Source organism: Trichomycterus rosablanca, chromosome 3 (assembly GCF_030014385.1).
Source record: "Trichomycterus rosablanca isolate fTriRos1 chromosome 3, fTriRos1.hap1, whole genome shotgun sequence".
Lineage (NCBI taxonomy): Eukaryota > Metazoa > Chordata > Actinopteri > Siluriformes > Trichomycteridae > Trichomycterus > Trichomycterus rosablanca.
Genome location: NC_085990.1, coordinates 46,077,930 through 46,096,362, shown reverse-complemented (window position 1 = coordinate 46,096,362; position 18,433 = coordinate 46,077,930). Strand labels below are relative to the sequence as shown.

Sequence of the window (18,433 nt, the reverse complement as noted above, 5' to 3'; positions counted from 1 at the left end):
ACACTATATTGCCAAAAGTATTCGCTCATCTGCCTTCAGACGCATATGAACTTGAGTGACATCCCATTCTTAATCCAGAATCCATTGGATTGCCAGACGAAGCGTGATTCATCACTCCAGAGAACGTCTCCACTGCTCTAGAGTCCAGTGACAGCGTGCTTTATACCACTGCATCCGACGCTTTGCATTGCGCTTGGTGATGTAAGGCTTGGATGCAGCTGTTCGGCCATGGAAACCCATTCCATGATGCTCTCTACACACTGTTCTTAAACTAATCTGAAGGCCACATGAAGTTTGGAGGTCTGTAGTGATTGACTCTGCAGAAAGTTGGTGACCTCTGCGCACTATGAGCCTCAGCATCCGCTGACCCCGCTCTGTCATTTTACGTGGCTACCACTTCGTGGCTGAGTTGCTGTCGTTCCCAATCGCTTCCACTTTGTTATAATACCACTGACAGTTGACTGTGAAATATTTAGTAGTGAGGAAATTTCACGACTGGATTTGTTGCACAGGTGGCATCCTATCACGGTACCACACGGAATTCACTGAGCTCCTGAGAGCGACCCATTCTTTCACTAACGTTTGTAGAAGCAGTCTGCATGCCTAGGTGCTTGGTTTATACACCTGTGGCCATGGAAGTGATTGGAACACCTGAATTTAATTATTTGGATGGGTGAGTGAATACTTTAGGCAATATAGTGTATTTACTCTTATCATGGATTCAATAAATTATTCATGAGCAAGAACACAATAGCTTTTACCATCCTTGTGCAAAGTGTAAGAATAATATCGTAACCTGTGTCAAGGGGTCCCAGAATTTTTAATTTAATATCCAGGGGGTATAAGAGTAAAGGGTCAAGAACAGTGTTGCCAACTTAGCAACTTTGTCGCTATATTTAGCGAGTTTTCAGACCCTTTTAAAAAAGCAACTAGAGACAAATCTAGCGACTTTTTATGGTGTTATTGGAAAGTTTTGGAGACTCGGACGAAAGCACATATCGCTCTGCAGTTTCTGTCCTCAATGAGCAGCGGGTGCTGTCGTTGTTCTCTCTTAATTTATCCTTCCCAAAGTACCCATCGATTTGTCCTGCCGAGTCTGTTTTTGACTCGTTGAGTGGAACGGCTAGAATTCTGTGCTAACATTGCCCAATTGATTTCTGCTAGCGGTTAGTAATGTGTGGTTTTAGTTTTAATTCCTTTAAAAGTGTAAAGTTTGAGTGAATGTAAAGCCGTTATTATGTCACTTATTTTGTATTCTATTTCAGAACTATGCAAGATGCTCAAATTAGCTATACGTGATTGCATACAGTTGAATAACAGTTGTTTAACTAATGCTATGTGTTAACGTTTTATTTAACCACATTTATACATGCGTTCAGTGATTTTAGAGTGTTTTTCATACATCTAGGAAAGCCAATCAATCATCTGCGACCTTAACATTACGACAACACAAAATGTATTTGGTTATTTTTCAGTTTTGTGCTCTTAACAGTTCAACTGGTGCAGTAAAGGTTGTGTCAAAGTGAATTACTGAGTGAATATGTTGAGCATTTATTACGTTATCTTGTACTTAGCTGTTTGTATACGTAAATCAATGTTTGCTGCTTTTCCCTTGTCAGTTCAGTTCTAATTATTTGTTCCTTATTCCATGTTTTTTGTAGCTATAGATGAGATCTGTGTGATCTATAGTTTTCTCACTGGGATCTTATCCAACAGGGTATAATAAATCACGGAGGCAAAACCTCAGAAGATATTCCTCATAGTGTTAGCATATTATTTACTACAAAATGTTTTGTATACTGGCTAATATAAAAATAAATTTAAATTTAATTAAAATCCTAATAAATACATTTGAGATATATGTCTGAGATACATATCAATGGATCTATTGAGATGTGCTACCTATAGTTTATAATAATATATAGACTTATTGAGATGTGCTACCACTACCTATAATAATATATAAACCTATAGACATGCGCTAACCCTTATGCAAATTAGGCGATGACGTTTTAGGACAGCCAATAGCTACTTTCCTTACTGAGGAGTTGGCAACACTGGGCAACTCTGCGTGGGCTGAAACGCTGCTGTGGAGCGGATCAGTAAGGCGGTTTCTGATTGGTCTTTGTTCGTCGTGACCTGGCAACCGAGAAGAAGCTCATAGACGCCTGTTCATCCTCTCTGGGTGCTTCTAGTAGACCCTCACTGCTGTTTTAAATAGGACGGGTGGGTTTAAAATAAAAGGAAATAAAAACACAGTAAACATGTCGGCGCGAACATTGCCTCTTGTGTTTATTAATCTCGGTGGTGAAATGCTGTACATTCTGGACCAGCGACTGCGAGCTCAAAATATCCCAACCGACAAAGCTAAGAAAGGTAACGCAGCTAAAGCTAAGCGGTGTACACGCAGCTAATGAATCTGTTATCACAACATAAAACTACAACAAACAAAGTCCTAGTTTACCTGCTAATGTCACTTTTACAATGTGTCTTGTTTTTTTATTTTATATGTGTATTTTTACCATTTCACAAAATACTTAAGTAACCGGGCGGCACGGTGGCTAAGTGGGTAGCACTGTGAGAAGGTCCTGGGTTCGATTCCCAGGTGGGGCGGTCTGGGTCCTTTCTGTGTGGAGTTTGCATGTTCTCCCCGTGTCTGCGTGGGTTTACTCCGGGAGCTCCGGTTTCCTCCCACAGTCCAAAAACATGCAAGTGAGGTGAATTGGAGACACTAAATTGTCCATGACTGTGTTTGATATAAACTTGTGAACTGATAAAAAACTTGTGTGAAGATAAACTACCGTTTCCTGTCATGAATGTAACCGAAAGTGTAAAACATGACGTTAAAATCCTAATAAACAAACAAACAAACTTAAGTAACCTGCTTCTAACCTGTCAGCACATTGATATACAGTAAGAAGAATCTAATGAATGTGTCAGTAAATAAATAAATATATTAGATAAGTCAATTAATTTAGTTAGTTATTAATGTTGCAAGTATGTATTATAAAGTACACTGGTACCTTGTAACGTAACGTCCCCTAAACCAAAAGTCTTTGAAACTCAACGCCCTTCGTCGAGAAATGTGTACCCTTAAACTCAACGTTTCCCTTAAACTCAACGTGTTCAGTTCGGTTATAAAAAATGATTTATTTAATTTCAAATTAACAATGAACAGTGGGTAGCACTGCCGCCTCACATCAAGAAGGTCCTGGGTTCGATTCCCAGGTGGGGCGGTCCGGGTCCTTTCTGTGTGGAGTTTGCATGTTCTCCCTGTGTCTGCGTGGGTTTCCTCCGGGAGCTCCGGTTTCCTCCCACAGTCCAAAGACATGCAAGTGAGGTAAATTGGAGATACCAAATTGTCCAGGACTGTGTTTGATTTAAACTTGTGAACTGAAGAACCTTGTGTAATGAGTAACTACCGTTCCTGTCATGAATGTAACCAAAACATGACGTTAAAATCCTAATAAACAAACAAACAATGAACAATCGTTTTGATCAGCGCTCGGCTTGAGCGGTGTGGTAAAACATCATCAATAGGGATGCAACGATACACTCTACCCACGATGCGATGTGATTTACGATACTGGGTTCACGATACGATTTTTTTCCCGATTTTTGAAATTGAAGACAAGTTATGACAAATTATTAAGTTTCCTTTTATTATTTATCTTAAAAAAAGAAAATAAGAAACTGTATTTGTGATTATCTTTTATTTATCTGAATAATGAATGCCCTTTTATTTCTGAGGTATGAACAAACTATGCTAAACAATTTTGAATTAAGCCCAATTTGGCTGAAAAACCCCAAATTTGGCAACCAGGCATATAGCGCCAGTGACGGCAACCAGGCGAGGTGTATAGCGCCAACAGCCCTCTGCTGTTTAAAGTGAACATCGATTCATTTTACATGTCAAATCGGTTTTAATCGTGGAATTTTTAAATCGGTTATTAACTGTATTGTGGTGCATCGTTACATCCCTAGTCATCAAAGTGCAAATATGAGACGAATCTGCATTTGTGTGGAATAACCGTCAGATTCACACTGAAAGCTCCACGTGTATCTGTGCTTAGCTGGATTTTCCTCCTGTTTCACTTTTAAACTTGTGTTACAGCTCGGGGTTCTGAGAAATTGTAAGAATCAGCTTTTTATTTCAGTGTTTTTTTTATTATACTTGTGTGATTTTCAGTGTATAAGTGTTAAAAACAACCCCATTATTTTACATTAGTCTAAAATATATGCAAGTCCACGGGACCATGGAACGCATTAACAGGTTTCCAATATATCCCTTTGGGAAAAAATACCTTGAAACTCAACGTCTTTAAAACTAAACGCCACTCCCAGAACCAATTGATGTTGAGTTTCAAGGTACCACTGTATATACAAACATATAGAGGGAAGTTTCATTTCAGGTTCTTAAAAAATCAAAATAGATGCATAATGTACCTGAGTGGACTTTGATAGGTTCTAAATTGTTGTGGTGAGACAAATGATTTGTAGTATTTTTGAAACAGAAAGTGCTGCTCACAACACACTGTGGACAGAACCATCACCTGTATGGGGCTGCATAGTCGCTGTCCAGTCAAAGTGCCTATGCCAACTCCTGTCCACCACTGAAAGCACAGACAGTGGACATCAGAGCAACGGAAGAAACTTACTGATTTGATGAATCACGTTTTCTCCAAGATCATGTGGACGACTGGGCATGGTTTACTCGTGGAAGAGAGGCATGGTTGGATGATCCACCTCAGAATGTAATGGTCTTTCTGGTGCCTGATATCACAGGACTCCTATAGATGTCTTGTGGAGTCCATGTTTTAGCGGTTCAAAGTTGTTTTGATTGTTTAACACAGGTGGCCTTAATGTTTTGGCTCATCTGTGTAGGGTTGTGCAATTCAGCCACACTGGTGTTAACTGGTGTAGAAAATCAGTCAATTTATAATGTTTACATCAGTATGGGGGGGGGGGGGGGGGGGGCATTTTGAGCATATACTGTATGTATATTGTATATATAGTGTGATTAAGGCTTTGCTTTTAATTCAGCATCAGTACCTAACATCACAATTATTACGGACACACTTAAAAATCTATTCTTGGAGTGGAATTCTTGGAGTTTGTTACTGAAGGCTATTCTATATTAATACCCATAGTTTTGGAATGGGATGTCCAGCATGCCAATGATCAGGTGTCCACAAACCTTTGGCTATAAAGTGTAAATTAAAATACTGTATTATATACTGAATTGTATATGTTGTGATATTGTATATGACCTACTAATCCACAACAAAGACAATCATGTGCTACTGGTTTCAATGAGTAATGATGCATTTATTAGAGCTCTGACGCAATCTAATTGTAAACAAGATTTATTATAATGTACTGTATGTTTTCACAAGTAAGGCTAACAAAATGCTTCGGAAATCTAAAGTGGGCATTGTACTGTGATAAATGTGTAGTTAGTCATAGCTTTCTCCTAACAGTCTTCACCATAACATTTTGCAATTTTTTAGCCACAGTAGCAGAATGGATAGAGAAGGACAGAAAACGAGGTATTGCTGCTCCTACGCTTGCTTTGCTTATGGCAGTATAACGAAAGTAGTATCTGAAACTGCAGGTCACCTTGCATGGCAGATTTGGGACTCTTCTAGTATGCTTAATTCCTTTAAAGTCCTTTAGCAGCATTTTTAACAACAGACCATTGAAGCGATTGCCTCAAAAAGCCAGGACACTTTCACCAAAAACATGGCATTTAAAAAGAGTAGAGCATTTTCTATTGAAATATCTCCATGAGGATGTAATTTGGCATATATTATTTTGCATATATTTGGCATATATTATACTTGCTATTTAGCTCATAGATTGCTGTTTGCTTGCTTGGGTAAAAGCCATGTGAACTGAAATGATTATCAGCCTCTGTTTCTGTTTCGTGGCAGTGATGAATGACATCATTACCACTATGTTCAACAAGAAATTCCTGGAGGAACTGTTCAAGCCACAAGAGCTCTACTCCAAAAAGGCTTTGAGGACAGTGTTTGATCGACTTGCCCATGCCTCCATCATGAGACTGAACCAAGCAAGTATGGACAAGGTAACAACAGATGCTTAATCTCATGTCAACTTTACTATTGATCTATGCTTTAATAGATGCGTGGTGTAAAAAGACAACCGGAAAGAAAAGACTGTACATTGCAGTAACAAATTTCTCTTAGCAAAAGCCACAGTGATCTATGTATCAGGAAATCTGGTCATAAGGCCAAAATGCATCACACACATGCCCAAGAACAACATGCCAATACACCAGATCAGTAACACAAAAGAGAATGATTTAATAAATATGTACATTATAAGTTATTACTTAAATTAATCAAGTATGATATAATATCCAACAATCTAACAGCATTAAATAAAGTTAGGTTTTGTTTTGGTTGCTTGACAACAGTAAATAATAATAAACTAGTTTTCGCAGTATCTGGCGGCACAGTGGCTCGGTGGGTAGCACTGTCACCTCACAGCAAAAGGTCCTGAATTTGATCCCCAGGCGGGGTGGCCCGGGTCCTTTCGGTGCGTAGTTTGCATGTTCACCCCTTGTCTGCGTGGGTTTCCTCTGGCGCCCTGTCCAGGGTGTTACTGTGTGCCTTGGGCCCATTGAAAAGCTGGGATAGGCTCCACGACCCTAATTGGATGAGTGGTTAAGAAAGTGAGTGAGTGTTATTTGCCAGTAGTGTTCACTCATGGGCTAAACGGCTCCCTCTGGTGTAGGTTTTTTTTAAGTTAGTCTGTGAGTTATTGCCTTTTAAAATGAGTACTCTTGTTCCTAAATGATTGGCACCTCTGATAAATATGGGTAATAATCTATCTATCTATCTATCTATCTATCTATCTATCTATCTATCTATCTATCTATCTATCTATCTATCTATCTATCTATCTATCTATCTAATCTATCTATCTATCTATCTATCTATCTATCTATCTATCTATCTATCTATCTATCTATCTATCTATCTATCTATCTATCTATCTATCTATCTATCTATCTATCTATCTATCTATCTATCTATCTAATCTAATCTATCTATCTAATCTATCTATCTATCTTCTCCACCATAGTGAACGTAGAATGTGATTCTTTTATTCATTTTTTTAAACACCAAACCGATTTTGAGGGTTTGTTGTCAAGAGCGCTTAGGTTTTTTCATCTGCCAATAGAACTTGTTTTCAAAACATCAGTATCATTAAAGGAAACCTCAGGTGCTTAAGGTCTTACCTAGAGTGATAAAAAATTGTGCTTGCTATGCATTTTGAATAGTTTGTCTGCAAGGATGTGGTCTCTGTATATCTAGACTCAATAACATCCTCAATACCATCCAGTGAGCCTTACTGTGACACCACTTGTTTTAAATTCAGTTATGCTGTAAATAGTGCATTATTGTATTTATTTTTAAATATTGTAATGTTTTATTGTTTTTTTAATTAACATAAAAAAAAGTAAAATGTAATTGAAAACATGTCTTACTCACATTTTGTTTGTAAAACATTTTTTGGGGTGCCAATAATTGTGCCATATTTGGTTTAGTTCATTTGTGCATTTATTGATTAACCTATAAGCCACACCTACTTTTAAGATGAACGCTATGAGTATACAGTTACTGATTATAGCCCATCTGTTGCTCTGTACACTTTGTCCACATCAATGCCCCCTTCTCAACACATAATTTAGACATGTATCAATTGAAAGCGACCCCCATAGAACTACTGACCAGATAATGTTTGGGTGGACCATTCCTAGCCCTGCAATGACATTAACATGGTATCGACATGGTAGTGTGTGATTCTTGTCTGAGTTATAAATCCTGGTTTTCTTTGCGGAATATTTTTGAATGCAACTGCATTTTTTTTCTTTACCAAGAGTACCAGTAACCCTTCTGGCTGACTTTTTGTTTGCCTGTGTTTTCTTATTTTTCAGCTTTATGACTTAATGACCATGGCATTTAAATATCAAGTCCTTTTGTGTCCTCGCCCAAAAGATATTCTCCTTGTGACCTTTAACCACATGGATGCAATAAAGGATTTTGTGAGGGACACTCCCAGCATTCTAAACCAAGTTGATGAGACATACAGCCAACTCATAGAGGTAAATCATACTGTATCCTCATACTATCACTCATCCATCAAGCAATGACCAACTGTGCTCCTATGGCTTTAAATAACATTACATACCTCCATTATGCAGGGAATGTAACATATTTTACATACTTTTTTTCAGATCTATACACCTCTGTCTGCTGGAGAATTTCAACTTATTAGGCAAACATTGCTCATATTCTTTCAAGATATGCATATAAGAGTAAGTCAGATCTTTTTTAATTTACAAATATTGTACATTAAAATTAGCTATGATATACTGAGATAGAATCAAGATTGCATTCATTCTAAAATGTGTGAGGAATCATTAATGAAAATAAAAATAGTAAAATGCAAATACATTTAGTACATCTTAATTTATTGAAATTGTAAAAATATAATGTATTTTTGTCCCCTAATATTCACAGGTGTCTATATTTTTAAAAGACAAAGTGCAGAACTCCAACGGACGCTTCGTACTTCCAACATCAGGACCTGTTCCATATGGCACCCAAACCCCAGGACTTATTCGGTATCTTTAGATTTTTATGTGTTTGTGTAGCTATAGACTGTCAATAGAGTAGCAAGATCTTAATATATTGAAGTACTAATACTTTAAAAAGTAAAAAGTTGAAATACAAGCTTTTAGGCATCTTAACCAAAATATATTTGCTGAAAATGTACTAATGTATTGTGTTACTCTCTATGCAGAATCAAATGAGATAAAAAAAAAAAAAAGGTATAAATGTGCAATATGTGACCATTACAAAAATTATTTTTGTCGTCTAGAAAACCATCCTATCTGCTAGATTGCTTTGCATATGCAACATTATCCTAGACCAGTCTTTCAGACTTTATTTTTTTTAAATAATTAATGCCTCAAAAGATTTAAAGCTTATTATGTTAGGCTTTTAAAAAAGAACAGACCAAGCAAATATTAGCAGTAGCGGTACACTGTGGGCATCACCTAATTTACAATGGGTGAAATCTGTCTCTTGTTGGAGCAAAGTAAATTAGGAAAAGGCAATGCCATCATCTAATATTAAAAAATGCAAATGTTGTAGATTTGCAAACTAGACTGACTTCCTCTTTACTATTCATGTGTTTTATACTATATTATTTTGTACAGTAGATACACCCTGCAGTGCAACTCATGCCCAAGTAAACCACATTTAAGCAACAGAAATAATGTAATAAGAAGAAGTAAGTACTATATAGGAAAAAGAATAAAAAGTACATGAGATCTTATGTAAGTGAAAAGTACTTGAAATAGGAACAGCCTGTACACAATCTATTAGTCTAATGGAGTAAACGCAGTGTCAAAGCAATATCAATCCCACATTATTGTTATAAATGTTATTCTGAATGGTGATCATATGATTAGTGGAAGGGAGAGCACCCACCGATATGTGACCACTGTAATACACAAATAACCATTGAACATTTATTAACAAAGTGCACAAAATATAACATAGAACGTCAAAGACTTGCAATACCAAATACAATGGTTTTTTTAAAAAATTTTTACAAACCAAAACAGAGACTCAATGTTTTAAAAAATACAAGACTGATAATACACATCTAGACCTAAACACGGAAAGGACACTAAACAAAGAACATGAATAAATAACCTGAACAAAATCTAGGTGCCTATCTTGCCATGAGAATGACCAATGTGTAAACATGGCATTAAACTACAAACAATTATACGATTAGTGACTGCATCCTTTAATAATCTAATAATTTTTATTTAGCATTTATTTTGTATCTTGTCTTGGATCTGCAGCATGTTTAGCTGTAACGGTGAGGAGGTAAAGAGGTTGCAGTTTCATGATGGAGGAAACTACACTGCTGCACTTCGTGAGGGTTCTTTCGAGCTGTTTGGAGACAGAGTTATTAAACTAGGCACAAACATGTGAGTCCATTACTGATAAATGATTAGACCATATTGTAATTATTGTTACATTTTAATTGTGTACTTTATGTGCTATTATGGCTGTATTTGCTTGATACACGGCAAAAGTGCTTCTGTGCCGGCTGTGCCATGTTTATTGTGTAGTGAGATGGTGCATTGCTGAGCACCATGCACATTTACCACTTTGACAGTCAGTTTTTACTGCTTACCTCTGCACTTGAAGTTCAGTCTAACTGAACTTTGACCTAGTTTGCCTCTGACCTTTTCAAAGCACTGCCAATCAGATGAGTTGCTTATATGATGTAGAGACATGGCAGAGCAAAACTGATTCTCACTGTTTCACAAAACCCTGAACTATTGTATTAAACATTGACATTTTGTTGTATTAAACATTGAGAGGGAGAATGCACTATGGTAAATATTATACTGTAAAATGGGGACCAGGTTTGTAATTTAGATGGCAGAGATGGCAATCCAGCATTTACTAATCCTGAAATTGCTTGTTGTGGCCTTGTAGCTTCATAATAGGATTAATGTGCACTATGATTGAAGTAATATAGTTTCATTAATCCATTTCTTTTTCTATCCTTTATGTCTCAGAACAATAATCACTACCAGTGCTTTCGTTTTAAACTACAAGAGATTTCAAACAACTGCTTGTGAATAAACTGTCAATACAGTCTGTCAGTATTGTGGTTTGTTTTCAAGCTTGCCTCTCAGTTACACAGCCAGCAGAAAGCAGTCATGTCATGTGAACAGCTTAAACCCTTTATTAAGCCGCAAATATTTGAGGGGAACGAAGCATGAAACACTCATCACAGAAATGCAACACTGACAGCATCAAAACCCCAGTGTATTTTACACAGACTCTGACAGTGAGGTTTTTTCCAACAGGTATAGTGTTAGTCGTCCTGTGGAGACACACTTGTCTGGAACATCTAAAAATTCCTCCCAGCATACCAAGGTAAGCGAAGGATAAATCTTAATCCCTAAAAAATAAGCTGTTGTCCTTTTTTTAAATCATGCTTCACTCATGCATATCTCTTATACAGGGGTTGGACAAAATAACTGAAACACCTGGTTTTAGACCACAATAATTTATTAGTATGGTGTAGGGCCTCCTTTTGCGGCCAATACAGCGTCAATTCGTCTTGGAAATGACATATACAAGTCCTGCACAGTGGTCAGAGGGATTTTAAGCCATTCTTCTTGCAGGATAGTGGCCAGGTCACTACGTGATGCTGGTGGAGGAAAACGTTTCCTGACTCGCTTCTCCAAAACACCCCAAAGTGGCTCAATAATATTTAGATCTGGTGACTGTGCAGGCCATGGGAGATGTTCAACTTCACTTTCATGTTCATCAAACCAATCTTTCACCAGTCTTGCTGTGTGTATTGGTCCATTGTCATCCTGATACACGGCACCGCCATTGGATGCACATGGTTCTCCAGAATGGTTCGGTAGTCCTTGGCAGTGACGCGCCCATCTAGCACAAGTATTGGGCCAAGGGAATGCCATGATATGGCAGCCCAAACCATCACTGATCCACCCCCATGCTTCATTCTGGGCATGCAACAGTCTGGGTGGTACGCTTCTTTGGGGCTTCTCCACACCGTAACTCTCCCGGATGTGGGGAAAACAGTAAAGGTGGACTCATCAGAGAACAATACATGTTTCACATTGTCCACAGCCCAAGATTTGCGCTCCTTGCACCATTGAAACCGACGTTTGGCATTGGCACGAGTGACCAAAGGTTTGGCTATAGCAGCCCGACCGTGTATATTGACCCTGTGGAGCTCCCGACGGACAGTTCTGGTGGAAACAGGAGAGTCGAGGTGCACATTTAATTCTGCCGTGATTTGGGCAGCCGTGGTTTTATGTTTTTTGGATACGATCCGGGTTAGCACCCGAACATCCCTTTCAGACAGCTTCCTCTTGCGTCCACAGTTAATCCTGTTGGATGTGGTTTGTCCTCCTTGGTGGTATGCTGACATTACCCTGGATACCGTGGCTCTTGATACATCACAAAGACTTGCTGTCTTGGTCACAGATGCGCCAGCAAGACGTGCACCAACAATTTGTCCTCTTTTGAACTCTGGTATGTCACCCATAATGTTGTGTGCATTGCAATATTTTGAGCAAAACTGTGCTCTTACCCTGCTAATTGAACCTTCACACTCTGCTCTTACTGGTGCAATGTGCAATTAATGAAGATTGGCCACCAGACTGGTCCAATTTAGCCATGAAACCTCCCACACTAAAATGACAGGTGTTTCAGTTATTTTGTCCAACCCCTGTATTTATGCATTTACACTGTGTTCTTATCTGCTCATCTTTATAAAGGTCAACACAATACCAAACCCATTGGCAAAGGAGGAGCTAAATCTGCTTGCTAAACTGATGGGAGGTTTAGAGGTTCAGAAATCAAGCAACACAGACTCTGGTTTCCGCGTTAACCTCTTTGCTACTGACGAGGAAGAAGAGTGAGTTTGCATTCAGTCGAGATTTTTACTTTTTCAAGGCCAGTATAGAGCAACACTACATTACCAAATGTATGAGGACACCTGACCATTAGCTTGTTGTACATTCACTTTAAGTTAAGTTTCATTTTTGTTGAAGTCATGATGAGTCCAGATCCTATTTTGTAGGAATACACATAAAGAGCAAGTTCATCTATTGCAGGCGTTACACATTTGCTTGCAATTTTAAGAGGCCAGTTCACCTGCTGATATTTTTGGATTATAACAATGTTGTGACTGGCCTTTGTGTCTCTGAAGAAACATATGGCACTCTCACTGATTGTGAGCTATGCGTGATGTCAGAGCAGGGAAATGCAGTTGTCCTTTGAAGTCCAATATTAACTAACCAGTGGGAAAATGACATGCACTGTATGGCCAAATCTGTCTGGCCAAATCTGACCATGAGCTTCTTGGCTTTCCTATTTTATCCATTTGGAACCCTCCAATGTGGTCATAACAGCTTTTACACTTCTGAGAAGGCGTTCCGCAGGTTTATAAAGTGTCTCTATGGGTGGCCATTCAGGTAAAAAAGCAATAGTGAGGCCAGGTTTTTATTTTGAACAAGAAGCTTGGCTCCATTTGATGTTACACTTTAGCCCTAAGACATTGAATACGTTTTGAGGTTGGGGCTTTAATAAGTTTTGAGGTTAAAGCTCCTCTATACCCAACTCATCAAGCTTTGTCTATATGGACCTCGCTTTTGAATTTAATTCACTTTTCGGGGTGGCACAGTGGCTTGGTGGGTAGCACTGTCGCCTCATAGCAAGAAGGTCCAGGGTTTAATTCCCAGATGGAGCGGTCCGGTCCTTTTTGTGTGGAGTTTCCTCCCAAAGACGTGCAGGTGAGGTGATTTGAAGATACAGAATTGTCCATGACTGTGTTTGACATTAAAAAATGTGTCATGAATGTAAGCAAAATGTGTAAAATATGATGTTAAAGTCCTAATAAATAAATAAATATTTATTATTAATAAATATAAACTCAGTATTTACATGGGGTGTCCTCATATTGTTGACCATACAGTATAGTTGGGCTACTTTTGTGCCACTGGATTTATTGCACTGAATGGGTTCTGATTATTAAAAAGGTCATGTTCTCCCACAGGGAGGCTTTGATCTCAAGACCAGAGGAGTTCTCCTATGAAGTTATTAATATCCAAGCAACTAAGGTAGGGCTACACTTTTTTGATTACTTCATAAAAAACTTTATCCTGGTCAGGGTAGCAGTGTGTCTGGTTCAACCCCGGACAGGACGTCAAACTATTGCAGGGCTTCAACCACATTTTTTAGAACCACAGTTGCAGCTTTTTGCCTTTTTGTCTAAATGTAAAGTACATTTAGTAATGTAGTTACATTAAATGTTGTCTGTGTACAGAATAAAGCCAGACACAAAGCCAGACACCCTGGCTCGCACAAACATTTCAAACCCACATTTCCTGTGCTTGGTGGGTAAATAATGCTGCAGACCTTCAGCCTTTTTCACTTTTGTCAGGCACCATCATGCTTTTGTGAGGTGCCATTTACTTACATCTCATGTGGTCAAGCAAGTGCATTATTTTTAGCCGACAGTCTTCACTGGCTAATAATTTGAATTGCACAATAGGCATGACATCAGCTACTTATTTGCATAAACGCTTTAATTACACTGCCATTGTTTTAATGCTACATTCAAAGTGCAGGCATAAAAACAAATTGGTCTGTTTGGCTATCATCTCAAAGCATGCACAGCCAAAGAATATGGAGAATTAAGTAGTGCGTGTAAGAAAGTGACAAGGCATATAGTTTATCCTCATTTACTTGCCTTATGTTTGTTTTGTATCTAAAAAATTATGTAAATAGTAAAATAACTGCTTTATATTAGTTTTGTCTTTAACTGTTTTATTGTGGTCAGGGTTGTGGCAGGGCCTGGTTTCACTGAGACACACTGGGCGCAAGCCAGGAACACCCTGGACAGAGCGCCAAACCCATTGCATGGCCTCAGACATCCCCCTCCCATACATAGCCAATCATGTGTGTGCAGACGGGCAGCGATTCAAACCCTGATCTCAGTGGTGGTGGGCTAGCATTGTAGACCGCTGCCCCATCTAAGCACCCCAGTGCAATACTAATACTAATGACATGTTAAGACACAACTTTCAATAATACTTCGATCAGCCATTACATTAAAACCACCTCCTTGTTTCTACACTCACTGTCCATTTTATCAGCTCCACTTACCATATAGAAGCACTTTGTAGTTCTACAATTACTTACTGTAGTCCATCTACTTCTCTGCATGCTTTGTTAGCTCTCTTTCATGCTGTTCTTCAATGGTCAGGACAGCCCCCCCCCCCCAGGACCACTACAGAGTAGGTATTATTTGCGTGGTGGATGATTCTCAGCACTGCAGTGACACTGACATGGTGGTGGTGTGTTAGTGTGTGTTGTGCTGGTATGAGTGGATCAGACACAGCAGTGCTGATGGAGTTTTTAAACACCTCATTGTCACTGCTGGACTGAGAATAGTCCACCAACCAAAAATATATCCGGCAGCGTGGGCATGGGCAGCGTGCTGTGACCACTGATGAAGGTCTAGAATATGACCAATTCAATCAGCAGCAATAGATGAGCGATCGTCTCTGACTTTACATCTACAAGGTGGACCAACTAGGTAGGAGTGTCTAATAGAATGAACAGTGAGTGGACACTTATTTAAAAAACTCCAGCAGCGCTGCTGTGTCTGATCCACTTATTCCAGCACAACACACACTAACACACCACCACCATGTCATTGTCATTGCAGTGCTGAGAGTGATCCACCACCTAAATAATGGTCCTGACCAATGAATAACAGGGTGAAAGCAGGCTAAAAAATATGTAGAGAAATAGATGGACTACAGTCAGTAATTGTAGAATTAAAAATTGCTCCTATATGGTAAGTGGAGCTGATAAAATGGACAGTGAGTGTAGAAACAAGGATGTGGTTTTAATGTTATGGCTGATCGGTATATATTTTTCACTGACTTAAAACGATCACAGGTGATTAAAAGATCTTCTGTCAACTGCTTTTTGTTTTAGGACAAACAGGCCAATGCAGAATTGCAAAAGATCATGGGAGAATTCACTGAAGCTAGAGATCCTGCTCCGAGTTCCAGCAGCAAAGGAGATGACCTGCTGGCCATGATGGACGGCCTGTGACACAGTGATGATGCATTACATCAGGCTTTGTACTGTGTGGATGTACTGAAGTGTCTTAATCTGGGAGCTGACAGACCTACCATCTTACACCACAGCAACTGTTAGGAGCTGATGTGTGTTCGTACTGGTGTAGTCGATCTGTTCATCTTGTGTGGAGCCTTCCGGTGTGGAGGATTCTTCACGTCTAAGCAGCTGCAGTGCAGTCATAACTTTATGTATGTTTACATAATGTAGTGAATTCACTGTCAGCCACTTTGTTGTTTCAGCAACAAATGCTATTTTAAGTCACGATGGAGACAGTCTGCGAGAAAGTATATCTTGAAATGTTAGCACAATTTGGTCAACCAATAACAGCAAATCAGAACTAGACCAAACAAAATGAAAATGATTTCAGATAGTGTAATTTGCCTTTTAAGGTACTGACTGTGAGTAGCCAGCCAATTCAAGTTCGCTAAATCAGTAGAAAAAAACTATTCCCTGACAAGATTTGCTGGAAAATACAATACAGTGCATTCAGAAAGTATTCAGACCCCTTTCCTAAAAATTTAAAGAAACAAGGCACTAGTCATGACCCATCCAACTTCACCCCGTCATTATTTTACTTGAGAAAAATTGAAGTAAAAGTGAAAAGTAGCATACGAGAAGACACTACACCCTACACGAAGTGTTAGTGTGTTATATTATTTGTACTGAGGTATTCAAAGCACTGTAGAATCAAACGTCATAAAAAGCCATTGTTATTCATTTATCCTGGTCAGGGTCACAGTGGGTCTTAAGTCCATCACAGGCACAAGCCGAGCACACATTTTGGACATGGTATCAGTTCACTTACCTAATAACTGACTCTATTGCACCTTCTGGCAATCACTGTAGCCAGTCTATTACTCAGCATGTGGGAAACCCGGGACCCTGAAGCTGTGCTGCACCCACAATACCTGCACCAGTATTTAAAGAATTTTGGGTGAGATCAGCCAGAGCCCAGAGAAGTCGGTGGGTTTCTGAATGTTGTTGATGTCTAGTTTCTGCTTTTTTTGGTTTTCTGAAATATTCCCCAAAAAACGATGTGGTTATATTTATTACAGAAACATGTAGATTTTTTTTGCAGAGAGGGATCAACAATAACAGATATTTAATATTGCCAGTGGTAAAGCGCTAAACTAGTTTGTTTGTTTGTTTGTTTATTAGGATTTTAACGTCATGTTTTACACTTTGGTTACATTCATGACAGGAACAGTAGATACTCATTGCACAAGGTTATATTGAACACAGTCATGGACAATTTAGCAACCCCAATTCACCTCACTTGCATTTGCATGTCTTTGGACTGTGGGAGGAAACCAGAGCACCCGGAGGAAACCCACGCGGACACGGGGAGAACATGCAAACTCCACACAGAAAGGACCCGGACCGCCCCACCTGGGGATCGAACCCAGGACCTTCTTGCTGTGAGGCGACAGTGCTACCCACTTAGCCACCGTGCCGCCCCGCTTAACCAGTACCCTTATCCCTTAATTGCTCAAAAATGTCCCTCGGGATGAATATTTTATTGCTTTGTGTGGTCATAAAAAGAAAAAAAAACAAATGTGAAGATTTTTACAGCAGGAAAACACTGTGGTGCAAACAGTCCCTGATAATGCACCCATAATTCATGAAGATAAAGAAGTTACTCCAGTAGAATGGTCAGCATACTACTAGAAACTAATTCATTTATTATTGTATTTATTGTGTTTTGTCTCTGTGCTTTTGTTGCAAAATCTGAGAAAAAAAATCTAAGTTTTGCTTTTAAAGCACATTAACACATGCATAAATGTAAATCATGTTGATTTTTTTCTTACCTGGATCTGTATGTTAAGGGTTCACTGTATGGTTCAAATTGTGAAGACCACCTGACCATAAGTTTGTTGCACACCCCATGTAATTGCTATTTTAACCAACAAATTCTCAAATGTAAAGAGGAAAACACACACACACACACGTGTTAAGTATAGTAGCCCTCCTCATGAAGTGCAGATCATGTCATTTCAGTAGATTCAGGTTTAATGTCTAATCTATTTTATTTATTATGTTTGTAACATACATTGTGCAGGCAGTTTCTCCAAGTTTCTCCTCAGTGGGGAGCTGTTGGCACTATAGTAATTTAAGTGTGTATCAGGAATGGTCTTTATTGCTTTACATAATTTTTTTTTGTTGGAATGTTATGTTAAGTAGTTCCATCTAAAAATAAAAATCATGGAATGAAAATATATGTGTGCTTTTTATCAACCAACCTTAAAACAATCTGAGGTTCCTGATAGCGTATGGGCGGCACGGTGGCTCGGTGGGTATCACTGTCGCCTCACAGCAAGGAGGTCCTGGGTCTGGGTCCTTGCTGTTTGGAGTTTGCATGTTCTCCCCGTGTCTGCGTGGGTTTCCTCCGGGAGCTCCGGTTTTCTCCCACAGTCCAAAGACATTTAAGTGAGGTGAATTGGAGATACAGAATTGTCCATGACTATGTTTGACATTAAACTTGTGAACTGATGAGTAACTACTGTTTCTGTCATAAATGTAAGCAAAGTGTGTAAAACATGACGTTAAAATCCTAATAAATAATAATCCTGTTAGCGTATACAAATTGACGTCTCTCCGAATAAGCAATGCAAAGGGGAATGACAGTCGCCTCATTACAGCTGTAGTGATGCTGTATCTCGATACAAATAATT

General features: G+C 38.9%; 1 protein-coding gene across 1 annotated transcript; it reads left to right on the top strand.

Annotated features, from left to right (window-relative positions):
- The first annotated feature begins 2,148 nt into the window (after positions 1 to 2,148).
- Positions 2,149 to 17,975, top strand: oscp1b (organic solute carrier partner 1b). Its single transcript, XM_062992163.1, has 10 exons — positions 2,149 to 2,376; positions 5,934 to 6,088; positions 7,967 to 8,134; positions 8,267 to 8,347; positions 8,553 to 8,656; positions 9,911 to 10,039; positions 10,934 to 11,003; positions 12,383 to 12,522; positions 13,663 to 13,726; positions 15,615 to 17,975. The coding sequence occupies exons 1-10, from the start codon at positions 2,265 to 2,267 to the stop codon at positions 15,732 to 15,734; spliced, it is 1,143 nt and encodes a 380-aa protein (XP_062848233.1). The 5' UTR covers positions 2,149 to 2,264; the 3' UTR covers positions 15,735 to 17,975.
- Positions 17,976 to 18,433: the final 458 nt, after the last annotated feature.

Excerpts from the sequence above, each read along its gene's own strand:
- oscp1b (XM_062992163.1), top strand. The coding sequence starts at position 2,265 with ATGTCGGCGCGAACATTGCCTCTTGTGTTTATTAATCTCGGTGGTGAA. Across the intron at positions 8,348-8,552 it reads TTCAAGATATGCATATAAGA|GTGTCTATATTTTTAAAAGA; the intron begins GTAAGTCAGATC and ends TAATATTCACAG. Across the intron at positions 12,523-13,662 it reads GCTACTGACGAGGAAGAAGA|GGAGGCTTTGATCTCAAGAC; the intron begins GTGAGTTTGCAT and ends GTTCTCCCACAG.